Source organism: Heloderma suspectum, chromosome 2 (genome assembly GCF_057233095.1).
Source record: "Heloderma suspectum isolate Gila_16-S chromosome 2, 16-S_ref, whole genome shotgun sequence".
NCBI lineage: Eukaryota > Metazoa > Chordata > Lepidosauria > Squamata > Helodermatidae > Heloderma > Heloderma suspectum.
This window is the reverse complement of record NC_139459.1, coordinates 92,362,687-92,383,076: the sequence shown is the minus strand read 5'-3', so window position 1 is coordinate 92,383,076 and position 20,390 is coordinate 92,362,687. Positions and strand designations below refer to the sequence as shown.

Genomic DNA, 20,390 nt, shown 5'->3' with positions numbered 1-20,390 from the left:
TCAGGGTTGCTGAGAGGAAAAAATGGGGAGAAACATGTATATTGTCTTGAGCTTCCTAAAGGAAAGCAGGCTATAAATGTAATGAAACAAATTTGTTTCTCCCTTAAAAGGAAGAGAATGACAATTCAAGACAGCTTGCAGCACCCTTGGATCAAGGTTAGTGTAGAATGCATAGATTGCTACATTCTTTTTTACTCTTATTGTTCAAGTTTGTTTTTGTTAGCATTCTGACAGGCTCATAAGCATAAGATTTTCGGTGTGCCGCCTTCCTTTCCTACACTCATTTTTTTTCCTGCCTCCCTCCCACCTTCCAAAATGGAACAGGGCACTGGGTGGTTAGAAAGACTTGAGAGATCTGAACCAGTCTTCCTTCCTTTACAAATGGCCAAATTGTAATGGGTCTTCCTTCCTTTACAAATGGCCAAATTGTAATGGCTGATTCTTATATTTTAGACTAAACTTATTTACCCTAAACACCAGGCAATATCAAAATATCAGGGGTGGAAGGATCAGTAGGTAAGCCAATGAAAATAAAATGTGACTTAAAATGATGCACACCTTTATAACAGGAAAGAAGTCATAGCTGTGCAGTCCTTCCACACTTACATCAGAGTTTCTCAGGTGCTAATGCATCCAATTGACACACAATATCTTCTGCCATCTTTCTCTTCTTTTGTAGAAGTTAGCATTTAAAATTTCTTTTAATTTCCTCACAGCCTAAAGATACCCTACAGGCACTTAGTAGAAAAGCATCTGCAGTAAATATGGAGAAATTCAAAAAGTTTGCAGCTCGAAGGAAATGGAAAGTAAGGTCTAACAATTCTTTATGATATTCTGATATGGCTATGTCCTTGGGAAAAGTATATGTAGCGATATATATTTTGATGTTTAAAACTATCCCGCAAACTGTCAGAATGAGAGACATACATGACAACTTGAAAGGAAAAAATGTAGTAGGGAGTATATAAATATCATTGAGGTATAGTAACTGGGGGGGCGGGGGGAGCAATGATGAAGGCCAAAAGTAAAAAAGAGAAATTTTTCTTGAATCATATAACATGGGTGGGTGTTGATGACTTTAGCACTATACATTTTTTTCCCAAGTCTGTCTTATTTGTAACCCTCATATGATTTTCTAATGTGCCAAGCCACTACAAAGTGAGTTTTATCACGTTAGTTTCAAGTGGAAAATACTTCATATCCAGTATGCCTTGTGATACTTCCTGTGTGACAAGAACCCTTTGAATATTTGATGCACCATGTAACTTAAAAGAACTATGTTTTATAAAGTGAATAATAAATATAACAAATACATCTCTAACCTGGTAAATGCCATGTCCCACAAGGGCACATTGAACATATGCCACATAGTACTAACATGATAATATTGATGATAATGTTGTTCACGTGTGACCATGTTTTGATAAGTTGATTATTACCAGTCAGAGATTATCAGTGCATATTTCCTCAATGGGGACTAATAGTTAGGAGATATTTATTTTTGGTGGATGGACAGTTTGCCTGCAAGGGTGAGATCTAAGTCCAGCACTCTGTGGGGTAAAAGGGGAAGAAAAGGAAGCAATCAGTATTTTCAATTGGACAACAGGGACAGAGAGAATAGCTTTTTTAGCTAGAGTTAGCTGGACTGGAAGCAACTATGGGACTTCATTTGCTTTCTGGAAATCTGATTTAGAATTAACAGTTTTGCTGCCTGCTGCAGAAATCTATGTGCTTTCTCTATGCTGAGTTTCCTGCTGAACAGATATTACAAAATACACACACATCATAAGTCATTAGCCTCTGTCATCCAAAAGAAACTATACCTTATAGCATTATCCCATGGATTTCTCACTGCTCAGGGAAGCAAGGAGCAATATTATCACATTCTGGTGAACTGACTATATAAAAATATAGGTATTATGCCTTAGATCTATGTTTGCCTCGAATGTAGTTTGACTGATGTTATACTACTAGCCATTCAGCAACATCGCCTGCAAAAATATTATGTGAAATGTTTCCTATAATAAGTTATGTTTTCACATCAACATTTGTCTTTTCTCTTATAAAAGCAATCTGTGCGCTTAATATCATTATGCCAAAGATTATCAAGATCGTTTTTGTCCAGAAGTAACATGAGTGTGGCTAGGAGTGATGACACCCTGGTAAGTAAATTCATGGCGTATGATGATTTACTTAGAATGTAGCACCTTCAGAACTGCACTGTGTGCAAACAGTATCCTGTAGATGGTTCATACTGATGCTAAGGAGATGAGTGATAAATGCGGACAGGAGACAATATCCAGACAATATCTGTAATCTAAATTAAGATGGTTGATGAAATTTTAGACAGTCACTTCTACTCTCATTACTTTTCTCCCAACCATTCCTACAAAAGTTTGAGTATCATGAACTGGGATTATTATTCAGAAACTAGCCAGAAGTCTGGCTCCCTCCCATCTTCCCAATCATTTTAATTTCAGCAGTGATTTTACTGATGGACATTGGGGTACTGAGGTATGGAGGGTTCTTTCCTCTTCTACTTGCCTTGCAGCCCTTACCTGGGCTGCCATCTGAGTGATACAACTCAGGATGTGGTCACCGGATTTGCTTTAGTGAAGCAGCAGCAGCAGACCAATATGCCTTGTGCAAGGGATGAAAGAGAAAACTCTATGACAATCCCAATAAGCCACTGGCAGGCAGTACAGAGGGGATTCTGTGAGGAGGCCTTGAACAGGGAGAGTCTCATATACAACTTACCCAAGACCAACTGCTGGAGTCCCACCATTGTGAATCTGATTGATTTGGCCCACCCACACTTGTATCATGGAGACAGTGGCTTGAATAAAAAGGGGTGAGGGAAGTCCTTCTTCCATTTTCCCTGCATCCTTTCACCCACACTACCCACTTCAAGATGCACAATTCGCTTTCTCACCCCTAGCTCCCTTTTCCACAACTCTTTATGTTGCAGAAGTAAGGCCTTAAGAGGTCCCATCTTGAAAAGAGACATTTGAATAAGGCCCTGTTTCCAAACATACACAGTGTTCTGTATGTTCAGTTTTTCCTGAATTTGAGCTATTGCATAGGTGTGACTTCAGTATTCCATAAGCTATTTGCTCACATAATATGGGTAACACTCAGATCTGCAGACCATGCTTGACACATAATATATACACGTTACCCACTTGCTATATGAACTCAATGTAGAACATTCAGTATACATACTGTGCACAAAGGCTTCTTTCATTATGTCAAACAGTAAGCTACTTTTCATGTAGTGCTAAACCATAGTTTATCATAAAACATAGTTTGTTTAGTGGCCTGAGGGAAAAAAAATGGAAGCATCAATTTCCTACTGCAGTTAGTTGGTGTCTGAACAACAACAAACTGTGGCCAGACTTTTATTGAAACAAGCCAAGATCAAACAGTGGTTTCTGATCCTGTCTTGTTTCAGTAGACCTTCATTTAAACTAACCACTATTTCTGGTTCAGACATAATAAACTGCATTTAGTTTAAACTAGGAAGCAGATGCTTCCAATTACCTCCTCATGACTGCACCCAAGGAGGAGAGGGTAATGTGCTCAAGCCTGAGACTCAAGTAGGCTTGTTCCCATAATGCCAAACAATGGTTGGTGCAACGTCCAAGCCAAGCCATTACATCCATTGTTAGGACTTGTCTATTTATTTTATGTTTTGTAAACACATCTATTTGTAGCAACTGTTCTTGAGGAGACCAAGCACATAATTAGTGCTCAAGTAGGTATTGATTTGTGAAATAAATTTGGTGCAACACTGAGATTCCTCTCATTAGATAAAAGTTGCATGTCCAGACGAAAATAAAGTTTTGAATAGAAAACTGACACTCTTAGCAAGGTTGTGTAAAGACAATAACAGTAATAGTCCTTTCACTGCCCTTGATAATGGGAGAGGTTTGGGAATATATTACTCTTCTATACTTCCTGCTTGAAAGCAGGGTGTGTTACCTATCTGCTTTGATACTGAGCCCTTGAGATTTATACTTGAAGATGTATAAATCCAGAAGATTTCTTTTTGAGGTTTTATCGTACACTTTATGACATGCCTTCTTCTGTTCAGCAGCTCTTAAATAGTAGTTCTAAGTACTAAGCAAACATTTTTCCTGAGAATTAAAAGGCTTAGGCATCAAAAAAATCTGCAGAGTGCTGCCTTAATCAGCCTTATTCTCTTTTTTCCCCTCTGCTAACTTCCACATTTTTGTAAATAAAATCTCCTGTTATGGATGTGCTGTTCTATTTCAATGCTGAATCAGTTATCTTTACTAAACCACTTCTTTGGTAGACAGGATGGCAGCCTTGTGCCACTGTGGTTTAAAACGTAAATAAAGGCAAGATAGAGTAATTGCAGCACTGTTCTGTGTGATGTTATGGATTGGTCACTCCTGGGAAATAATAGCTGCTTACTCCTGTTTTTAGAGCCTCATGTGGCGCAGAGTGGTAGGTGGCAGTATTGCAACCGAAACTCTGTCCACGACCTGAGTTCGATCCCAGCGGAAGCCGGGTCTCAGGTAGCTGGCTCAGGTCGACTCAGCCTTCCATCCTTCCGAGGTCGGTAAAATGAGTACTCAGCTTGCTGGGGGAAAGGTAGTCACAACTGGGGAAGGCAATGGCAAACCACCCCGCTACAGTCTGCCATGAAAACGCCGGCGCAAGTGGCATCCCTCTAGGGGTCAGTAATGACCCGGTGCTTGCACAGGAGGAACCTTTCCTTTTTTCTACTCCTGTTTTTATATTGATATGGCATTAAAAAAAAGCTAACAACCTTTTTCTTAAATTTTGAAATGCAAATAGGAGTTGTTTTGGGGAACAGATCTCTTACATAAATCATGTGGTGATAACTTGTGCAAATGCAGCAAAAAGAGAACTCTTACTAGAGAAAGTAAAGTCTCTCCAGAATACATGTGGATGTTTTAGCAGTTCGACTCCCTTTGGGAATGGAAGTCATATCATGAAATTGCAGTATATTGCTATGACAATTTTATCCCCTTTTCATATCCTCATAAGCAAGATTTCTCCCCACCCCCCAAGCTAATGACTTCTTTTCTGTCATATTCCCCATCTCCACTTTATACTTATTTCTGGTTAATTTATGAGGATGAGGAAGATTCATTTGTAATGAAAGCCATCATTCATGCCATCAATGATGACAATGTTCCTGGTCTCCAGCATCTTCTGGGGTCTTTGGCCAATTATGATGTCAATCAACCAAACAAGGTATGTTGTGGTTATCTTGTTACTTGCTCAGTAGATAAAGTGAGCAATTAAAAGAAAAAACCTTATTACCAATTTTGCCAGCAAACAAAAATCATCCAAAGACTCTTGAGCTTCCCAGCATCAGTTAAGGAAAATCTTTTCTGTTAAGGTTATAAAGCAGAGTACACAGTTTACGCTTTGGGAGTTAGATGCTGGTTTTTTATTTGTATATCGTGTATATGTGGAGCTGTCTTGCTATGGCTCAGTGAAATTCAGCATTAGGGCAAATTTTGGGACAGTCCAAAAGGCAAGTCAAGAAAGCAGGCAAATGATCAAGCACAAAGATTTCAGTCTAGTGTGGGATCAGGAATGCAGTAATGGACACAACGCAGTATTACCTGGCAAGTAGGTGGTTTCTAGAACAGAGGTCTGAGGTGCAGCCAAGGTCAAACACAAATAAGCATGCAGATACAATACACAGTCCAAGAAACAGAGTCAAGCAGGAGTCTGAGCGTCAATAGCATGGAGGTTCAGTCACAAGGTCAGGGATACAAGATACTAGAGCTGGTAGAACAATATTGTTCCAGCAATGGCTAGCCTGAAATTGAAGGCTTACATACCAAAGCTTCCTGAGCGCCCCCCCCCCGGGCTCAGCAGCAGTGCATTATAGATCCTCTGGCAAAAGTCCTGCTTGGAAGGAGAGCTCTTGCTCCTGAGAAGTCCTCTTGTAATCAAGTACTTCTTCTCAAAGGAGTGGCCTGCCTCCTGAGGGAACGACACTCTCAGGAGCTAAGTGGTCACCCAGCCTCTGCCTCAGAGGCGGAAATCCCCTCTTCCTGTGGGGATGGAACCATAGTCATTTCCCCTGAGGACCCAGGGTACGCCAGGTCTCCTGACATGGGTAGCTCTTTGACACTGTCTGTGTCTGGGAGCTCTAGCTCTTCCTCAGAGGAGGATTCCTCCGGAGGGGGGGGCAATGATAGGAGAATGGGGTTTGCCTATCTCTCCCATATGATTGCTATACCGAAAACATCCTAACTTCAGGCTATTATTTTCATTGCTGTTTGTTTTTTACCACTAATTTTACATTTATTTATCACTGGTCAAAATCTGGATGTTTTTTTCTTTCTTTTTTTTCTTTTTATTTATTGTATTTGTATTGTATGTTTTCAAAGAAATGATGTAGTTAACAAAATGAAAGCATAAATCTAAAGACCAGAAAATATAATCAATACACATACTATAGCCAAAACTGAACATGGTCATTTAATTAAAACAGATCTCCATAGAATTAACCATCATATGAAGTTCATACAGAAATGGGCTCCTTCAAAAAATCTAGGTTTGACTTCATTGTCTTTGCATCTCTGCAATGAGCATATTGTTCCTAATTTGTCAAAATTCTTTTTGAACTATAAGGCCAAGGACTTAACAGAGTGCTGTAGATAAATCCTCACAAAGCTAAATAGATCAGTATTATTGCTTACTACATTGAGGAAACAATATTTCTGTGATGGAAAAAGGGAATTGCTTGTGTGGAGTTTGTTTTTATCACAGCATCAACTCATGTATCTCTATTCTACATGGTGCACCAGATCTACTCTGAGAGAAATATCTACTTTTCTATGTGTAGTATTCCATATTTGGACTACTTTAATTTCATTTTATTCCTATGTGCTATAGTTATTCCATTATGTTTTTTAAGAGGGGTATGTTTTTGTTTATATATTTAAAAATATTATATGGGGTTATATTTGCTCATTTGTTTGGACTGTCTTTCATGGTAAAACAGAATGAATGTATGTGTCCAAGATGTGCTTTAAGAAATACATACATTTCCTATGCATCCTTCTCCCCTGTAATCTCTGAGAAGAGTGTCCAGTGTTTAATGGTTTGCTCTTTACAGCATGGTACCCCTCCATTTCTGATTGCTGCTGGATGTGGTAATATTCAAATGCTTCAGCTATTCCTAAAGCGAAGTGCTCGTATTGATGTCCAAGATAAGGTGAGGAGATTGTTAGATAATTACTGGAAATTAAATGCGTTATTTAGAAGGAAACAGGTAGTTTGAATATAGATGTAGATATACCTTCTTGTAGATGAACACTCTAGGGATTGTGAATATTCCTGTAAATCAATAATTCGTGTTCTAAATATGTCCCAAAACAGCTGCATTTTCACCCTTTTATATTCAACATTTATTAGTACCAGCAGGTTAATACCAAGTTAAAAATATTTCTGCTTTGGAAATGTCCCTTTGTCTTGATATTTATCTTAAATGTGTGGGAAGGATGCTTTGTAAGAAACTACTCCAATTTGTTTATGGTTTTGTTAATTTCTATCATAAAATATTTTGGACAGGCAGGATCCAATGCAATCTACTGGGCATCTCGACATGGTCATGTAGAAACTCTGAAATTTCTCCATATAAATAATTGTCCATTGGATGTTAGAGACAAGGTAAGAACAAAACGTTTACTCTCTTTAAGCATTTTTAAACAGTTTTATGAGTCTTATCCATCCAATACTAAGATTTAGAGTGGGTATAGTATTTTTTAAACGTCAAGTAGTTTTTGTTTTTAATATTGGTTTTGTTAGGCACCTTGTAGGGCCTATGGCCTGAAAGGTAGGATTTGTAAATATTTTTAATAAACATTGATGAAGTATTGAATAAATCCAGAAAAAACAACTTACATGCTATTTTATTCCATTTTAATTGTGTGTTTTTCTTGTAAATTGCCATGGGTATACGATTGAAGGATGGTACAAGAATTAGAGATGTGCACTGATTACAATATTTGGTTTGGACCCTGATTCAGAAAAGAGCCTGATGCAGCTCAGACCAGTTTGGAGGCTGCCCTATTCAACTCGGGTCCAAATCTTGATTCAGAAATCCAAATCTTCATGTCTCCCATTGACAATCATTGAAAATCAAACTGGTATAACTTATTTTCTGTTTTACAGAAGTGAATGGAATTTGCTGACATAGGCCCTTTTGAGATAATTATATCTGCAAAATTTGAGACACATAGGTGCATGGGGTGGTGGTTGTGCTACATGCCTTTAAGTTGGTTTCATTTTTAAAAGGGAATTGCCAATAACATTTTTATTTCTTGGTAGAATTAGATGATATTTGCGGGGAGATACTTCTGAAAGGATCAAGCCTGCCAAATTTCAGATGAACAGATTCATTGTTGTTTGTGCAAGAACAGCCTTTACAGTTTGGGGGGTTTCTGAAAAAGGATGTGCTTATCCCCCTGTGCTTTTTTGTGGACCATAGTTATGAAAATGACATGCAGCATAGTGTTTGGCCTGGTTAAGAAACTGAAAAATTTTAGAAGGATAAATGTAGCATTTTTTGTGGAAGGGAAGTGTTCAGATTTGCGGTGTGGGGGAGAGTAATTCACTTCCTTTACCCCCCTCTATGGATTTTGGGGCAATTTTCAGGAAATGGCATATGTCATAGAGTTGTTGCTAAGCAAGAAACCTGCAGAATTTCAGAACAATAGGTGCAGGAGCAAGAGAGTTTAGATGAATGAAAAACATTTTTAGGCTTTTTTGTTTTCTGTTCAATTGGCACCAAAGTCACAGAAAGTGCAATAGGACAGGGAATGAATAACGACTGTGGAGCATACAATGGGAGAAGCATTTTCCAAGCATTCACCCTCCCAGGTCTCACAGCCTCCACCTTGTTCCTGGAAGAGAGAATTAGCAAAGAGCCCTGAACACTGGATCAGCCCTGTGATATTTTACTTCAGCATCTTCCTCCAGAGCACTGGGTTTGGAGAATGCTAATAAAACCATTCACTGTGATTAGTGGCTAAAGCAGCCAGTCACAAAACTACACCCCCTCCTTTCCCTCTTTTCATCCTGGTGTTTTCCTTATATGGGAAGAAATGTATCAATATTTGGTGGTGCACTGTTTGTGCCTCTGTGTCCTGAATCTTGAATCTTCAGGAATGTTCAGGGTTTCAATTTGGTCCACTTCAGAGGAGTCCAGCTTCAATTCAGACATCTCCTGAATCTGTCCGAATCAGCCCAATTCATTTCAGGATTCAGTTGAATCTGAGGCAGACCCCTAATAAAAATATATGTAATAAATAATATACACTTTGTGCTTTTGAGCATCTCTAAGGGAAAAATATTTTATGATAGTCACAAAAATGACTCTTTGGATGTTATTGACACAGATGATATTCACAATTGACCTGAGAAAGCAAGTCAGCAGAAGTTTGTGAGGAGTAATTTAAATGATAAATAGTATACATAAAAGTCAATTATCCACAAACCTAACCAATCAGATTTTCTGTACCTTATTTCTGCAAGCATTACTTGTTAACAGTGAAAACTAAAAACTGAAATAAAGTTATACATAGTACACTATAATGTATTTTCTAATAGACATTGACACATTGCAGTTCATTGTGAATTATTTAACCTTAAAACAGACCATGGGTTATGCAAGGTATTATGCCGCACATATCCCACTCTTGCCAGGTTCACATGACACAACAACTCCCAAGTGGGGGTTGCATATTCAAAATGGGTTGCTTATTCGCATGCCGCAGCCTCACCATGGTGAGGCATAACTCATGGTGAACTGTTGTGTTGTCTGAACAGCCCCATTGGGTTAGATCCAAATGTATGTGTGTGCAACAGGGCTGGTGGAAACAAATTTCTTTACCCCCTCCTCCCTATAGCAGTCCCTCCAACTCCCTAAAAATGTTACATAGAGGGTCAGGGGAACCTGCTAAATGGGGTAGGTTATAGTGCGAGGACTCAGAGGGAAGAGGGTATCTTCCCCAAAATCTGGTAGAGATATCTTCCATTACTATAACTATAAGAGTGGAGATAATGAGCCTATATAGTGGTGTTTAGCATGAAGTTCAGTAATGTATTGTGATGAATGGTATATTGTCATCCCTGGCTTTCTGATATTATTTCAGGCTTACTGGCATTGTCTCCCCACCTTGAATGCCCATGGTGAAACTGAGGTGGCTATGATAATCTCTTTAATAGTCTCACAAAGCATTTAGATTTGTTTCAGTGTGCCCAGCATGCCAGTGGTGTAAAACAAAAGCGTGATTTGGTAACCAAACCCAAAATATTTTAGAACTCTTAACAACATTGAAAACGGACTGCTTTAAGAATATGGATTGTACAGCAAAACTAATATAAGTCTGATCTTCTTCAATCAGGCAAGACAATGCAGGAAGTAAAGCGAGGCAAACAAATCTCCCTTAGTAAATACCTTACGTACTTTTCTAGTCCAGTAAACATTTTTAACATTCAGTCTATCATCTTCTTCCGGGGGGGGGGAGACTAAGCCTTTCAAGATATATAGTTCCCATCCAGTGTTTATAGATACAAGTGTAACTCATAATGCAGTGGCATGAAAGTAATACTTGCATTTGGCTGTTTTCCAATCACAGTCCGGAGAAACCGCACTCCACGTGGCATCTCGGTACGGTCATGTTGATGTGGTTCAGTACCTGTGTAGTATTGGGTCAAATCCAAATTTTCAAGATAAGGTGAGTAGTGAGAGATAAGACTTTATTCTTATGCAAAATAAGCCAGGTCATTATCATTATGTACTTGATGTTGATGCAGTGGACAGAGGGTGGGTTCAACCTCTGAATTAACCTAGGAATGTAAGAAGCTGTATTATACTGAGTCAGACCTTTGGTCCATCTAGTTCAGTGTTGTCTACACTGACTGGCAGCAGCTCTTCGGGGTTTCAGACAGGGTTTATCCCTACCTAGAGATGCCAGGAATGGAATCTAGGACCTTCTGCATGCAAAACATGTGCTCTAGTCTGAGCTAGGCCCTATTCCCAACTGTTCACTAACAAATATATTAAAAACACCTACTAAAGGCTAGTTCATAGTAGACAGAGTTTTATTTGCAACAGCCACCAGCCATTGCAAGTGTTAAAAAAGTGTGAACTTGTGAAAAGTCCTGACTTCGCTTTGGGCACTCAGTCATACAGAGATACATATGTCAACCAGTCAGTCACAATTATATCCAGCACCAATTTCACCATTTGCATCTGCATTTCTTCCGTCCACTGCAGTCATATGAATTATTGCCTTTCGTAATTGGCTAGTCCATGGTATGCTTCTGAATGCAAGCATTTGCTCTGGGATAGTGGGACTTCTTGTGTGTATACAAAATTATAGAGTGAGCTGGTCTGAAGTGAAAATTCTGCAACTACATTCATTCATTCATGTCGTTTCTATACTGCCCAATAGCCAGAGCTTTCTGGATGGTTCATGAAAATTACAAAAACATAACATGAAAAATGTTAACATATACAACTTAAAAGCAATTTAAAACAGCTAAAAACAGTTACAAAAAGATACCAAAACCTGATCAAACAACCGACACTGAAGTGCCATCATATGCTGTCAAGTGCTTGGGAGTAGAGGAATGTTGGCACCAGGCAGACCTCAGTGGGGAGATAATTCTGCAATCCGGGGCTTCCCCTGGTCCTGATCCGCATAAGACTTTACAGGTCCATACCAGCACCTTGAATCAGGCTCTGAATTGTACAGGCAGCCAGTGCAACCAAGCCAGAATCGGGGTTATATGTTCAGACTTCCTGGTCAATTTGGCTGCCACATTTTGCACAGACTGCAGCTTCTGAACTTTAAAGGCAGCTGCATGTAGAGCATATTACAGTAATCTAACTTGAAGGTTACCAGAGCATAGACTGCTCAAGCCAGTTTATCCCTGTCCAGGTAGGGGTGTAGCTGGGCCACCAGCCGAAGCTGGTAGAAGGCAGTCTGTGCCACTGAAGCCACCTGAGACTCAAGTAACAATGATGGCTTTAAGAGAACCCCCAAGCTATGAACCTGCTCCTTCAGGGTTAGTGCAACCCATCCAGAACAGGTTGAACACCCTCATTCTGGTCAGAAGAACCATCCACCAATGGTATCTCAGTTCTTGTCTGGATTGAGTTTATTAACCCTCATCCAGTGCATTGTCACAGTGAGGCACTGATTTAGCACATCCACAGCTTCACATGATGAAAAGGAGGCATAGAGCTGTGTATCATCTGCATACTGATGGCAATGCACTCCAAAACTCCTGATGACCCCAGTCAGGGGTTTCATGGAGATGTTAAATAGTATGGGGACAAAACCAATCCCTGTGGAACCACATACTGGAGAATCCACAAAGTCAAGCAATATTCCCCAAGTACCACCTTCTGAAGCCAACTGTCCAAGTAGTTGAGGAAGGATTTCTTCTGGAGTGGTCTCACCACTGCCTCTTTCAAGTGGCCCAGATACACTCCCTCTCACAAAGAGGCATTGATCACCCTCCTATCCCAGTCAGCTATTCCATCCCTGCCGGTTTGTATAACCCAAGAGGGGCAAAGATCCAGTGCAGAAGTGGGTGCTTGAACCTGTCCAAACACCTTGCCAATGTTCTTGAGCTGTACCAACTTGAATCATTCAAAAAACTGGACAAGATTGTGCTCTCGATACCACACCTGATTCATCTGCTATAACACTGGAGTCTTAAGTACTGGCAGAAGTAAGAGATTTTATCTTCAAAGCTCCTTGCAAACATACCACAATGAGCTCCTGAAGGATCCACGGTGTCTTTAAGGTGAGCAGGTAATAAGCCCCAGACGTCCCTGCAAAGCTCTGCTGTGTGGCACATAGAGGACTCAATAAAGGCAGAGAGCAAGAGAGAAAGCATTTCTTTGCTGTCTTCACTGCCCCTGAATATATTTGACCATAGGCATATACCAGTGTCAACTTTATCCATCAAGACGTTTCTTCCATCTGCACTGAAGCTGTCTCCTATTTTGTTTCATCTCTGTCAGCTCTGGGGCATATCATGAAGCCATATAAGCTCCACTGCAGAGAGAGTGCTAAGAAGGAATTGTGTCAACTGCCCAGGTCATTTCTGCATTCTACCAATCAGCCAGGGTTTTGACAGGAATGCCAGCCATATGAGCTGGAACCCCTCTGTCAGGGTGGAAACTGAACCCATAGAACCCCAGAGCAGTTCTGATTCTGAGGAGGAACAGCAATCCATGGGAGAGGAGCCCGCTCATCCCTCACAGGCACAGCAGCTGGCAGAGATTCCTCCTGCCAGCATTTCTGAGATAGATAGTGACCCTGGCAGTGAGAGAGTGCAGGAGGGGGGCTTGCTAGACGCTCAACACAAGGAGCGACGAGCGATGGAGGGCGCGGAAAGGAGGTGTAGCGCCCGTTTGGCGCGCAAGCAACGGTCACGTCCCATGGACCCAAGGGAAAGAGGGAGGAACTCTCCCTAGCCCATAAGTTCAGGGTCTTCAAGTGATTCTCCTTCAAACGGGGACCAACTGCCTAACCCGGAGCATAGGCTACTCTGCTGTTCATTGCTTAATCGCTGGTGATTAGCATCTGAAAGAGGCATTAAGTTGTAAAAGGATTAAAGCCTTGAAAAGAATCCTTTTGTCTGTGTCTTGAGTTGGCTATTGGAGTAGACTGAAAGAGGCCGCTAGGGCTATCCTGACACCTTCCCCCCAGAGCTGTCTGTAAGCCATTTGGATCCATTAGTCTCTGGGGGCCGACCATCTTAATAAGTCCTCCACCCATGCAGAGGGGAAAAGCTACTGTAAGTCTAAACCACAGCAGGAAGTGATCCAACCACAATAAAGGAACTGATTCAAAGTCCCTCACCTTCAGATCACCATCTCCATGTCCAGCTGAAAACCCCAAGTCTAGAGTGTTGGGCCGATGAGATGTTGGGACAGCCCCATGGTTCTCATGGAGGCCATGAAACCCTGAGCCATCCTAGACAAGGTGCTTTCAGCACAAATACTGATGTCCTGCAGAACTAAACAGTCTAGGGCACACCCAAGACTATCTCTATCAGTTGAGGTAGGAAGACCATTGTGCACTGGGGTGGTCAGTACACTGACAGAATCCCCAATCAGTTCCACTGACCCAGTACAAGGGTGTAAACACTCCAGATTAGTAGTCAGAGGGAGAGATGGAATTCCTATAGACTGCAGCACCCTCCCCATTGCACCATTTTCAGTTGCACTGTTTTAAAAAGAATCCCACCTTCTCATTCATGACTGCAGTAGATAGGAGTTTTATGAGACGTAGTTCAAATAACTTCCTTCTAGCCACTTTCAGATATACTCTTTCCCTTATGGCAGGCCAGTAATAACTTTACCACATGGGGGTTCCAGTAATATCGACCATTTAATTGTGGTAGTGTTAATCATATCTTTTATGGATTTATTCATGTTATCTTTGTGAAGAATAACATTCTGATCTCTTCACGGGTTGCGTTGTGGCATTAGTAGTACGATTAATGGCTTAAACGTCTTCATAAGTCTTGGTTATTTGTGATCTATAGATACTAAATTAATAAAATTATAATTTCACAAGCCTCTTCACACATTAATTGCATAAAGGGGGCTTCACATGATAATGAGGGAGGAGGGCCATGCTACTGGTGCACAGTAAATTGGCACAGAGATCTGCAGGGAGGAAGTCTGTGCATAAGCAGCTACTCACTTGTAAGCTTCATCCCTGCGGACATCGACACCAATGTGTGGGCATCAAGGGGAAGAGCCAGTGGGGTGCCTGACAACCAGAGGCAAGGCCAGTGGTCTGACCCTACTCCCCCATCATCATGTGGAACCTCCTTCATGTAACTAATGCATCAAGGGAGCTACTATAAAACTGAGATTATGGTTAGATTTCAGAGGGTTAATACCATGTGTGAGTAAGTGATGACATGTGCCTAGAAGATTGATTTATCAAGTGAAAATTGGAAGTGGTGTTAAAACAATATAAATGTGAGATACGTCAGTTTTATTAATATCAGTGTTACTAAATTATTTCATAGGAAGAAGAAACTCCTTTGCACTGTGCTGCTTGGCATGGTTACTACTTTGTTACCAAAGCACTATGTAAGGCAGGGTGTAATGTGAACATTAAAAATAAAGAAGGGGAAACTCCACTCTTGACAGCATCAGCTAGAGGTTACCATGATATTGTGGAATGTTTGGCTGAGCACGGTGCTGACCTTGATGCAACTGACAAGGTTAGTTATGGTTGAATGCACCACATTTAGCTAGAAATTGCCCATAAAGGTTTTGAATAGTACAGAACTATTTATATTAAATTCCTTTCATAGCTTGTTTGGATGTTACAAGTCATTGTTCAATATGAATATGAAATGAAGGTTCTCTTAAGAAATAGAATTCAGTACTACTAAATATTAATTAATTGAATGCATTTATTTTTATGTAAAATAAGCATTGTGTAGAAGTTGCCTCTGCTAAATCCCCTTCAGCTATCCATTTTGCTTGATGTCCAATTCTTGCATTTTTATTGAACATAACCAGAAAATTGATTCCTCGTCAATGAACATACCCAGAACATTGACAAGATTTTTTTTTAGCCTATTAAATACTTTTAGTCAGAGAGGGCAGGGGAAAGGTAAGGGGGGAAGGTAAGCAGGGAAACAATTTTGAAACTCAGTAAAAAATATCGAGCAGTATACAAGTTGACACAAACGCTAACAAAAATTACTTTGTGCTAGCTTAAGGGGCTTTTAGCACATTGTCAGTAGCATTAGCTGGCACAACTGTTTTTCCAGGAATCCCATTGTGCCAGCTAATGTTTTGTGCTAGATGTCCTTTTCGCTAGTGCAACATAATTTATGTTAGTGCTTGTGTCAACTTGGATACTGCCCTTATGCTGCAGTCCTATACCCCAGTCTTCCCCAACCTGGCCTCCTCCAGATGTCTGGGACTTCAAGTTCCGTCAGCCTCAGACGGTATGGCCAGTGGTCCAGAATCCAGGGAGATTTTTCATTGTCATCTTTATTTGCACTTTTGTGCATTTATACACAACAGTACTTCAAAGAATCATTAGGTACAGTTGATATAGCTGAGTGCCTTTGTCCATGAAACATTTTCATTTTGTCCCTGTAACTTCTTAATCTTGAAACAACTGCACATGTTAGGTGAAAATGTACCAGTTACCATTTTTCATGCAGTAGCTTTGAAGTTTTTATTTTGGCTTTTCATGATTTCTTGATGCATGCAAGGAGTGGCCTTCAGTAGAGGGGAGATGTAGATGTGCTACATTTATTATAAGAGAATGTTATTTGAAGCCACTGTTCATTAGTTTATCTATAGCATTTTTGCCTTTTTCATCCCAAGCAAAGCAGAAAAATATAACTTTTAGGGGGCCGAAGTGTGTTTCTCTCTCTCCCCACCCCTCCCCACCCCCCACCCCAGTCCTCCCACTCTAAGGAGTTCAAGGCAGCATAGCTGTGATTATTGCCATTTTATCCTCAAGGCAACCCTGTGGAGTAGGTTAGTGTAAATGCTAGTGTACGTGATCCCAAATCACCCAGTGAGCATCATGACTGAGTAGAGATTTAAGACCAGGCCTCTGCAAACCAGATCTAGCACACTATCCACTATACCACACTGGGCTGGCTTGGACATTATGCTCATACATTCTTTCCTCTTTCTCTAGCACAGCCATAAGGAGGAGTGAAGATGCTTTCACATCTATTTTTTGATTAACCAGAGTTTAGTTTGTCATCCATTGGCAAACTGTGGTTAACCTTAATTATATTTCGTGGCAACAAGCCAACTCCAAACTATAGTTTCTAAAGCTGGTTTGTTTTCATGAACCACACTTAAGAGGGGAGTAAAAGCAGACAAGCCCATGGGGAGACTAGGGTTGTTCTCATAACTCTAAACTATTGTTTAGTGTCAAATCTGACAGCAGCAACTGACTCAGTTATGTGGTTTTCAACAAGGAAACTTTCAGATATCACAGAGATTTATTTCAGGAAAAGAGCATACAAAATAGCAATATTTCTGCCTGAAAAGCTCTGCCTGAATATTGTATGAATGAGGTAGAGCTTTACCTGCTTTGTAATTTATTTAAATGCTTAAGAGTCACCTGATTTATATGGTTTTTGTTTCTCTTGATAGAAATTTGCTATTAGTTCATCAATTTTATTGTGTGTAATTAGGATGGACACATAGCCCTTCACCTTGCAGTCCGAAGATGTCAAATGGAAGTGGTTAAAATGCTCATAAGTCATGGGTGTTCTATAGATTTCCAGGATAGACATGGGAACACTCCTCTTCATGTGGCCTGCAAAGATGGAAATGTACCCATTGTGATGGCACTCTGTGAAGCAAACTGTAACATCGATATCACTAATAAGGTAATACTTTATTATAGTGCTTGTACTAAGGGCTTAGCAAGATAGATAGATAGATAGATAGATAGATAGATAGATAGATAGATAGAATAAAATAAAATCACTGAATGTGAAAAGGGTTTGCATTTGAGAGGGATCCATGAATTCTATTTCAAGAAAGTGCTGCTATTGCAGCAAAATTGCTTTTTCCTAACACCTAAAAATAAGGGATATTTCCTACCATTAGTAGTACCATTGCAAGAGTGAGTACTGCATCAGCACTAGCATCAGGCTAGTGCCATCAGCATCTATTGGCCAGTACTCGTGGTGAAAAATGCAAGTTGTTTTTTCTCCTTCTCCTTGTCCTTTTTTGTGAATTTGTTTAGCTGTATTTTATGTTTCTTGGATTTCTGTTGAGGTCATATGTTCTCCCATAAGTATGCCTTTCCCTACATCTCTATCCAAAGAATTTCCACCGTCTCCTCTTCCCCTGCCCCCTTTCCACCCACTAAGCTGTGTGGGCTGCAGGATCAGTTGAATATATGTACTTATATTTTCATTATTTGATTGTATTTTATATCATCATGCCATGTAACCCTTCATTTAATATATGAGGATCTGAGGCCAGTTTGCATAAGACTACTAAATAGACCTTAATGTAGTCAGAAACGTCTGGGTGACAGTAGCAATTATCAGTTCTGTCATGATACAGCCACAGGCAGATAGTCCGCTTCAAGCTATCTCTTGGCACCATTGCCAGGCTGACCACGCACTCTCCAGCAATGGTAAGCTACTTCTGCAGCAGCAGGCAGCAACAAGAAAGTTGCTGCACTAAGTAAACCAATATTTAACTGCGAAAAAAAGTGTATTGTCAATATGTAACATCTGGGCTTAAGAATTCTTTTGCATGTCTTGTAGAGTAGAAAAGCTAAGGAGCAGATCCCTTAGAGAGTTTTCCTTGCTTTATTTTGAATTCATGCAGCTAGTCACAAACATCTGGCAAATAATACTTTCCAGTGTGTACATTTTATAACCCTGTATTTTTATTATGATTGCATTGTGAAAACAGCTCAATAAAGTGTGTGAACTCTAAATACAATACTTAACTGATTTAACTTTGTTTACCTCAGAAGAGCTTGAATGACTTCAGAATATTTTTCATGATGTTAACTTAAATGGCTTTAGGCTCTATATGTGTATAGATAGATTGATAGATCTTAGATGGTCTAATGCTACAGAGTGAAGGGATATTCTGAATAATACAGCTTTTATATGCCACTTTAAAATAGCTCAATTCAAAAGTCTTTGCATTCCTTTTAAGGAATGTTTTTGTTTCTTAAGAGCATTAAGTAGTATTGCAGTACAGTCTTGACACCTAAAACGCTCAGTGACCTTCTGTACTACAACTAGCCATGTAAAGTTGTAGATTTTTTGGCTGACCCTGTGCAATGATTTATTTGGATTATTTTTAAATTTAAGTGTCATCAGCTGCCAAGTAAAAAGCTTATGATCATGAACCCTTTGCCCCCTTGTGTTAGCTTAATCCTGACTGATTGAGCAATTAAATGCAAAGCCACGATAAAAACTGTGTTTTCAGGAAGGCAGAGTTAATACAGCTAAAGGTTTGATTTTATGGTTGAAGAGTGTTGACTGGTCACAGTGACTTGGCACAAGTTTCTTCCTGAAAAAAAACACCCTACGTCTAAAAAGTACGTGGCATCTAAAAAGGTCAGGATCTATAGACACTTTCAACATTTATGTTGGCTTGTATGTTAGGCTCTTTTGCTTTGTGTTGGCATTAGTTTCTATACACTTTATTCAGAGTTGATATGCTTAGCTTTGTGGGTGATACATCTCTAGCTTTAATACCATTCTAACCATAAATCATTTTCAAAATCATATATTTTGATATGAAGTAATGGATTTAATGAATCCTTTATCCTGGATTCTTAAACTTGACATCAAGCAGTTTATTGGATATAAGTCACTGTCTTGTATAGTGTCAGGCAAATCTTCTATTCAGTTTACCACTGTTTACTCTAAGTGCCAGGGGCTCTCCAAAGTTTGGAACCATGATTTTTCACAGCCCTTCAACCAAAGATCCTTTAACAGGAGATGCCAGAATTAGTTCTGAATGCAACATACAGTACATGCTCAACCACCGAGCTGTTGCTCTTCTCTACTTATTCCTCCTGTGTTGCATCTCTGCTTATCGAGAATGATAAGGGGAAGGTAAAGTATTACTGTGTTGGTGTTCTTAAGGGTAATACTATTTGGTGAAGTTATAATAGTACAAATAAGATGGTATCGTCAAGTACTCTTTCATAGAGAGTACTGGAAAGTGCCCAGAAGATGTATTGCCCAAGTAAGTATTCACTGATCTTCTGGCTTAAAGCGTTTCTTCAAAAAAAAGAATCTCAAAATAATGATAAAAGAGTTAATATACATGTTTCAAATCATTACCGTATTAAAAAATACATACTAAGTTTTATATATAATTATAACAAACGTAACTTCTTAAAGTAATTTTTTAAAGCATTAACACACACAACTTTGAGAACATTTATATTTTATATGCTTCAAAATATGCAAATATTTTTCTGTATTGTTTGTTTCTGTATTCCTGTAGAAATCCCTAAAGAATAACCATATCAAAAAATATTTTTAAAGACATATTAAAAGGATTTAGTTTTATTCTTGAGAGTCCTGCAACAAAATATGAAACCTGCAACAAAATGTTGTAGGGGATCTCCAGCCCATAAGAGAAGTGCTTCTCTGCAAGGGGCGAGAAAATTAAAGACAGCCTAAAAATAATTCTAAATAAAATAAACAAGAGCCTTGCAGTGTTTTCCAAGTTAACAGGGCTATTTGGGGTTTTCTTTTGTAATTACATCCTTGTAATTTACAAACTAATGTACTCCCGCATACTTAGTGAGTCCTCCAAGTGTGTAAAAATCAGTACCTTATTTTGTATG

At 39.6% G+C, this 20,390-nt stretch overlaps 1 protein-coding gene across 5 annotated transcripts in view; it reads left to right on the top strand.

The window, feature by feature from the left end:
* The window catches only part of DAPK1 (death associated protein kinase 1), a 105,814-nt gene that overhangs the window by 56,083 nt on the left and 29,341 nt on the right, over positions 1 to 20,390 (top strand). For all 5 annotated transcript variants that reach the window (XR_014787744.1, XM_084834145.1, XM_084834148.1 and 2 more), the window contains 9 exons: positions 111 to 156; positions 717 to 806; positions 2,070 to 2,162; positions 5,128 to 5,247; positions 7,133 to 7,231; positions 7,588 to 7,686; positions 10,659 to 10,757; positions 15,088 to 15,285; positions 17,242 to 17,439. Coding sequence is in view for 4 of the 5 variants with exons in the window: in XM_084834145.1 (XP_084690271.1) it covers positions 111 to 156; positions 717 to 806; positions 2,070 to 2,162; positions 5,128 to 5,247; positions 7,133 to 7,231; positions 7,588 to 7,686; positions 10,659 to 10,757; positions 15,088 to 15,285; positions 17,242 to 17,439 (1,042 nt within the window). In the remaining variant the exon portion in view is untranslated. The remainder of the gene's footprint in view (positions 1 to 110; positions 157 to 716; positions 807 to 2,069; positions 2,163 to 5,127; positions 5,248 to 7,132; positions 7,232 to 7,587; positions 7,687 to 10,658; positions 10,758 to 15,087; positions 15,286 to 17,241; positions 17,440 to 20,390) is intronic.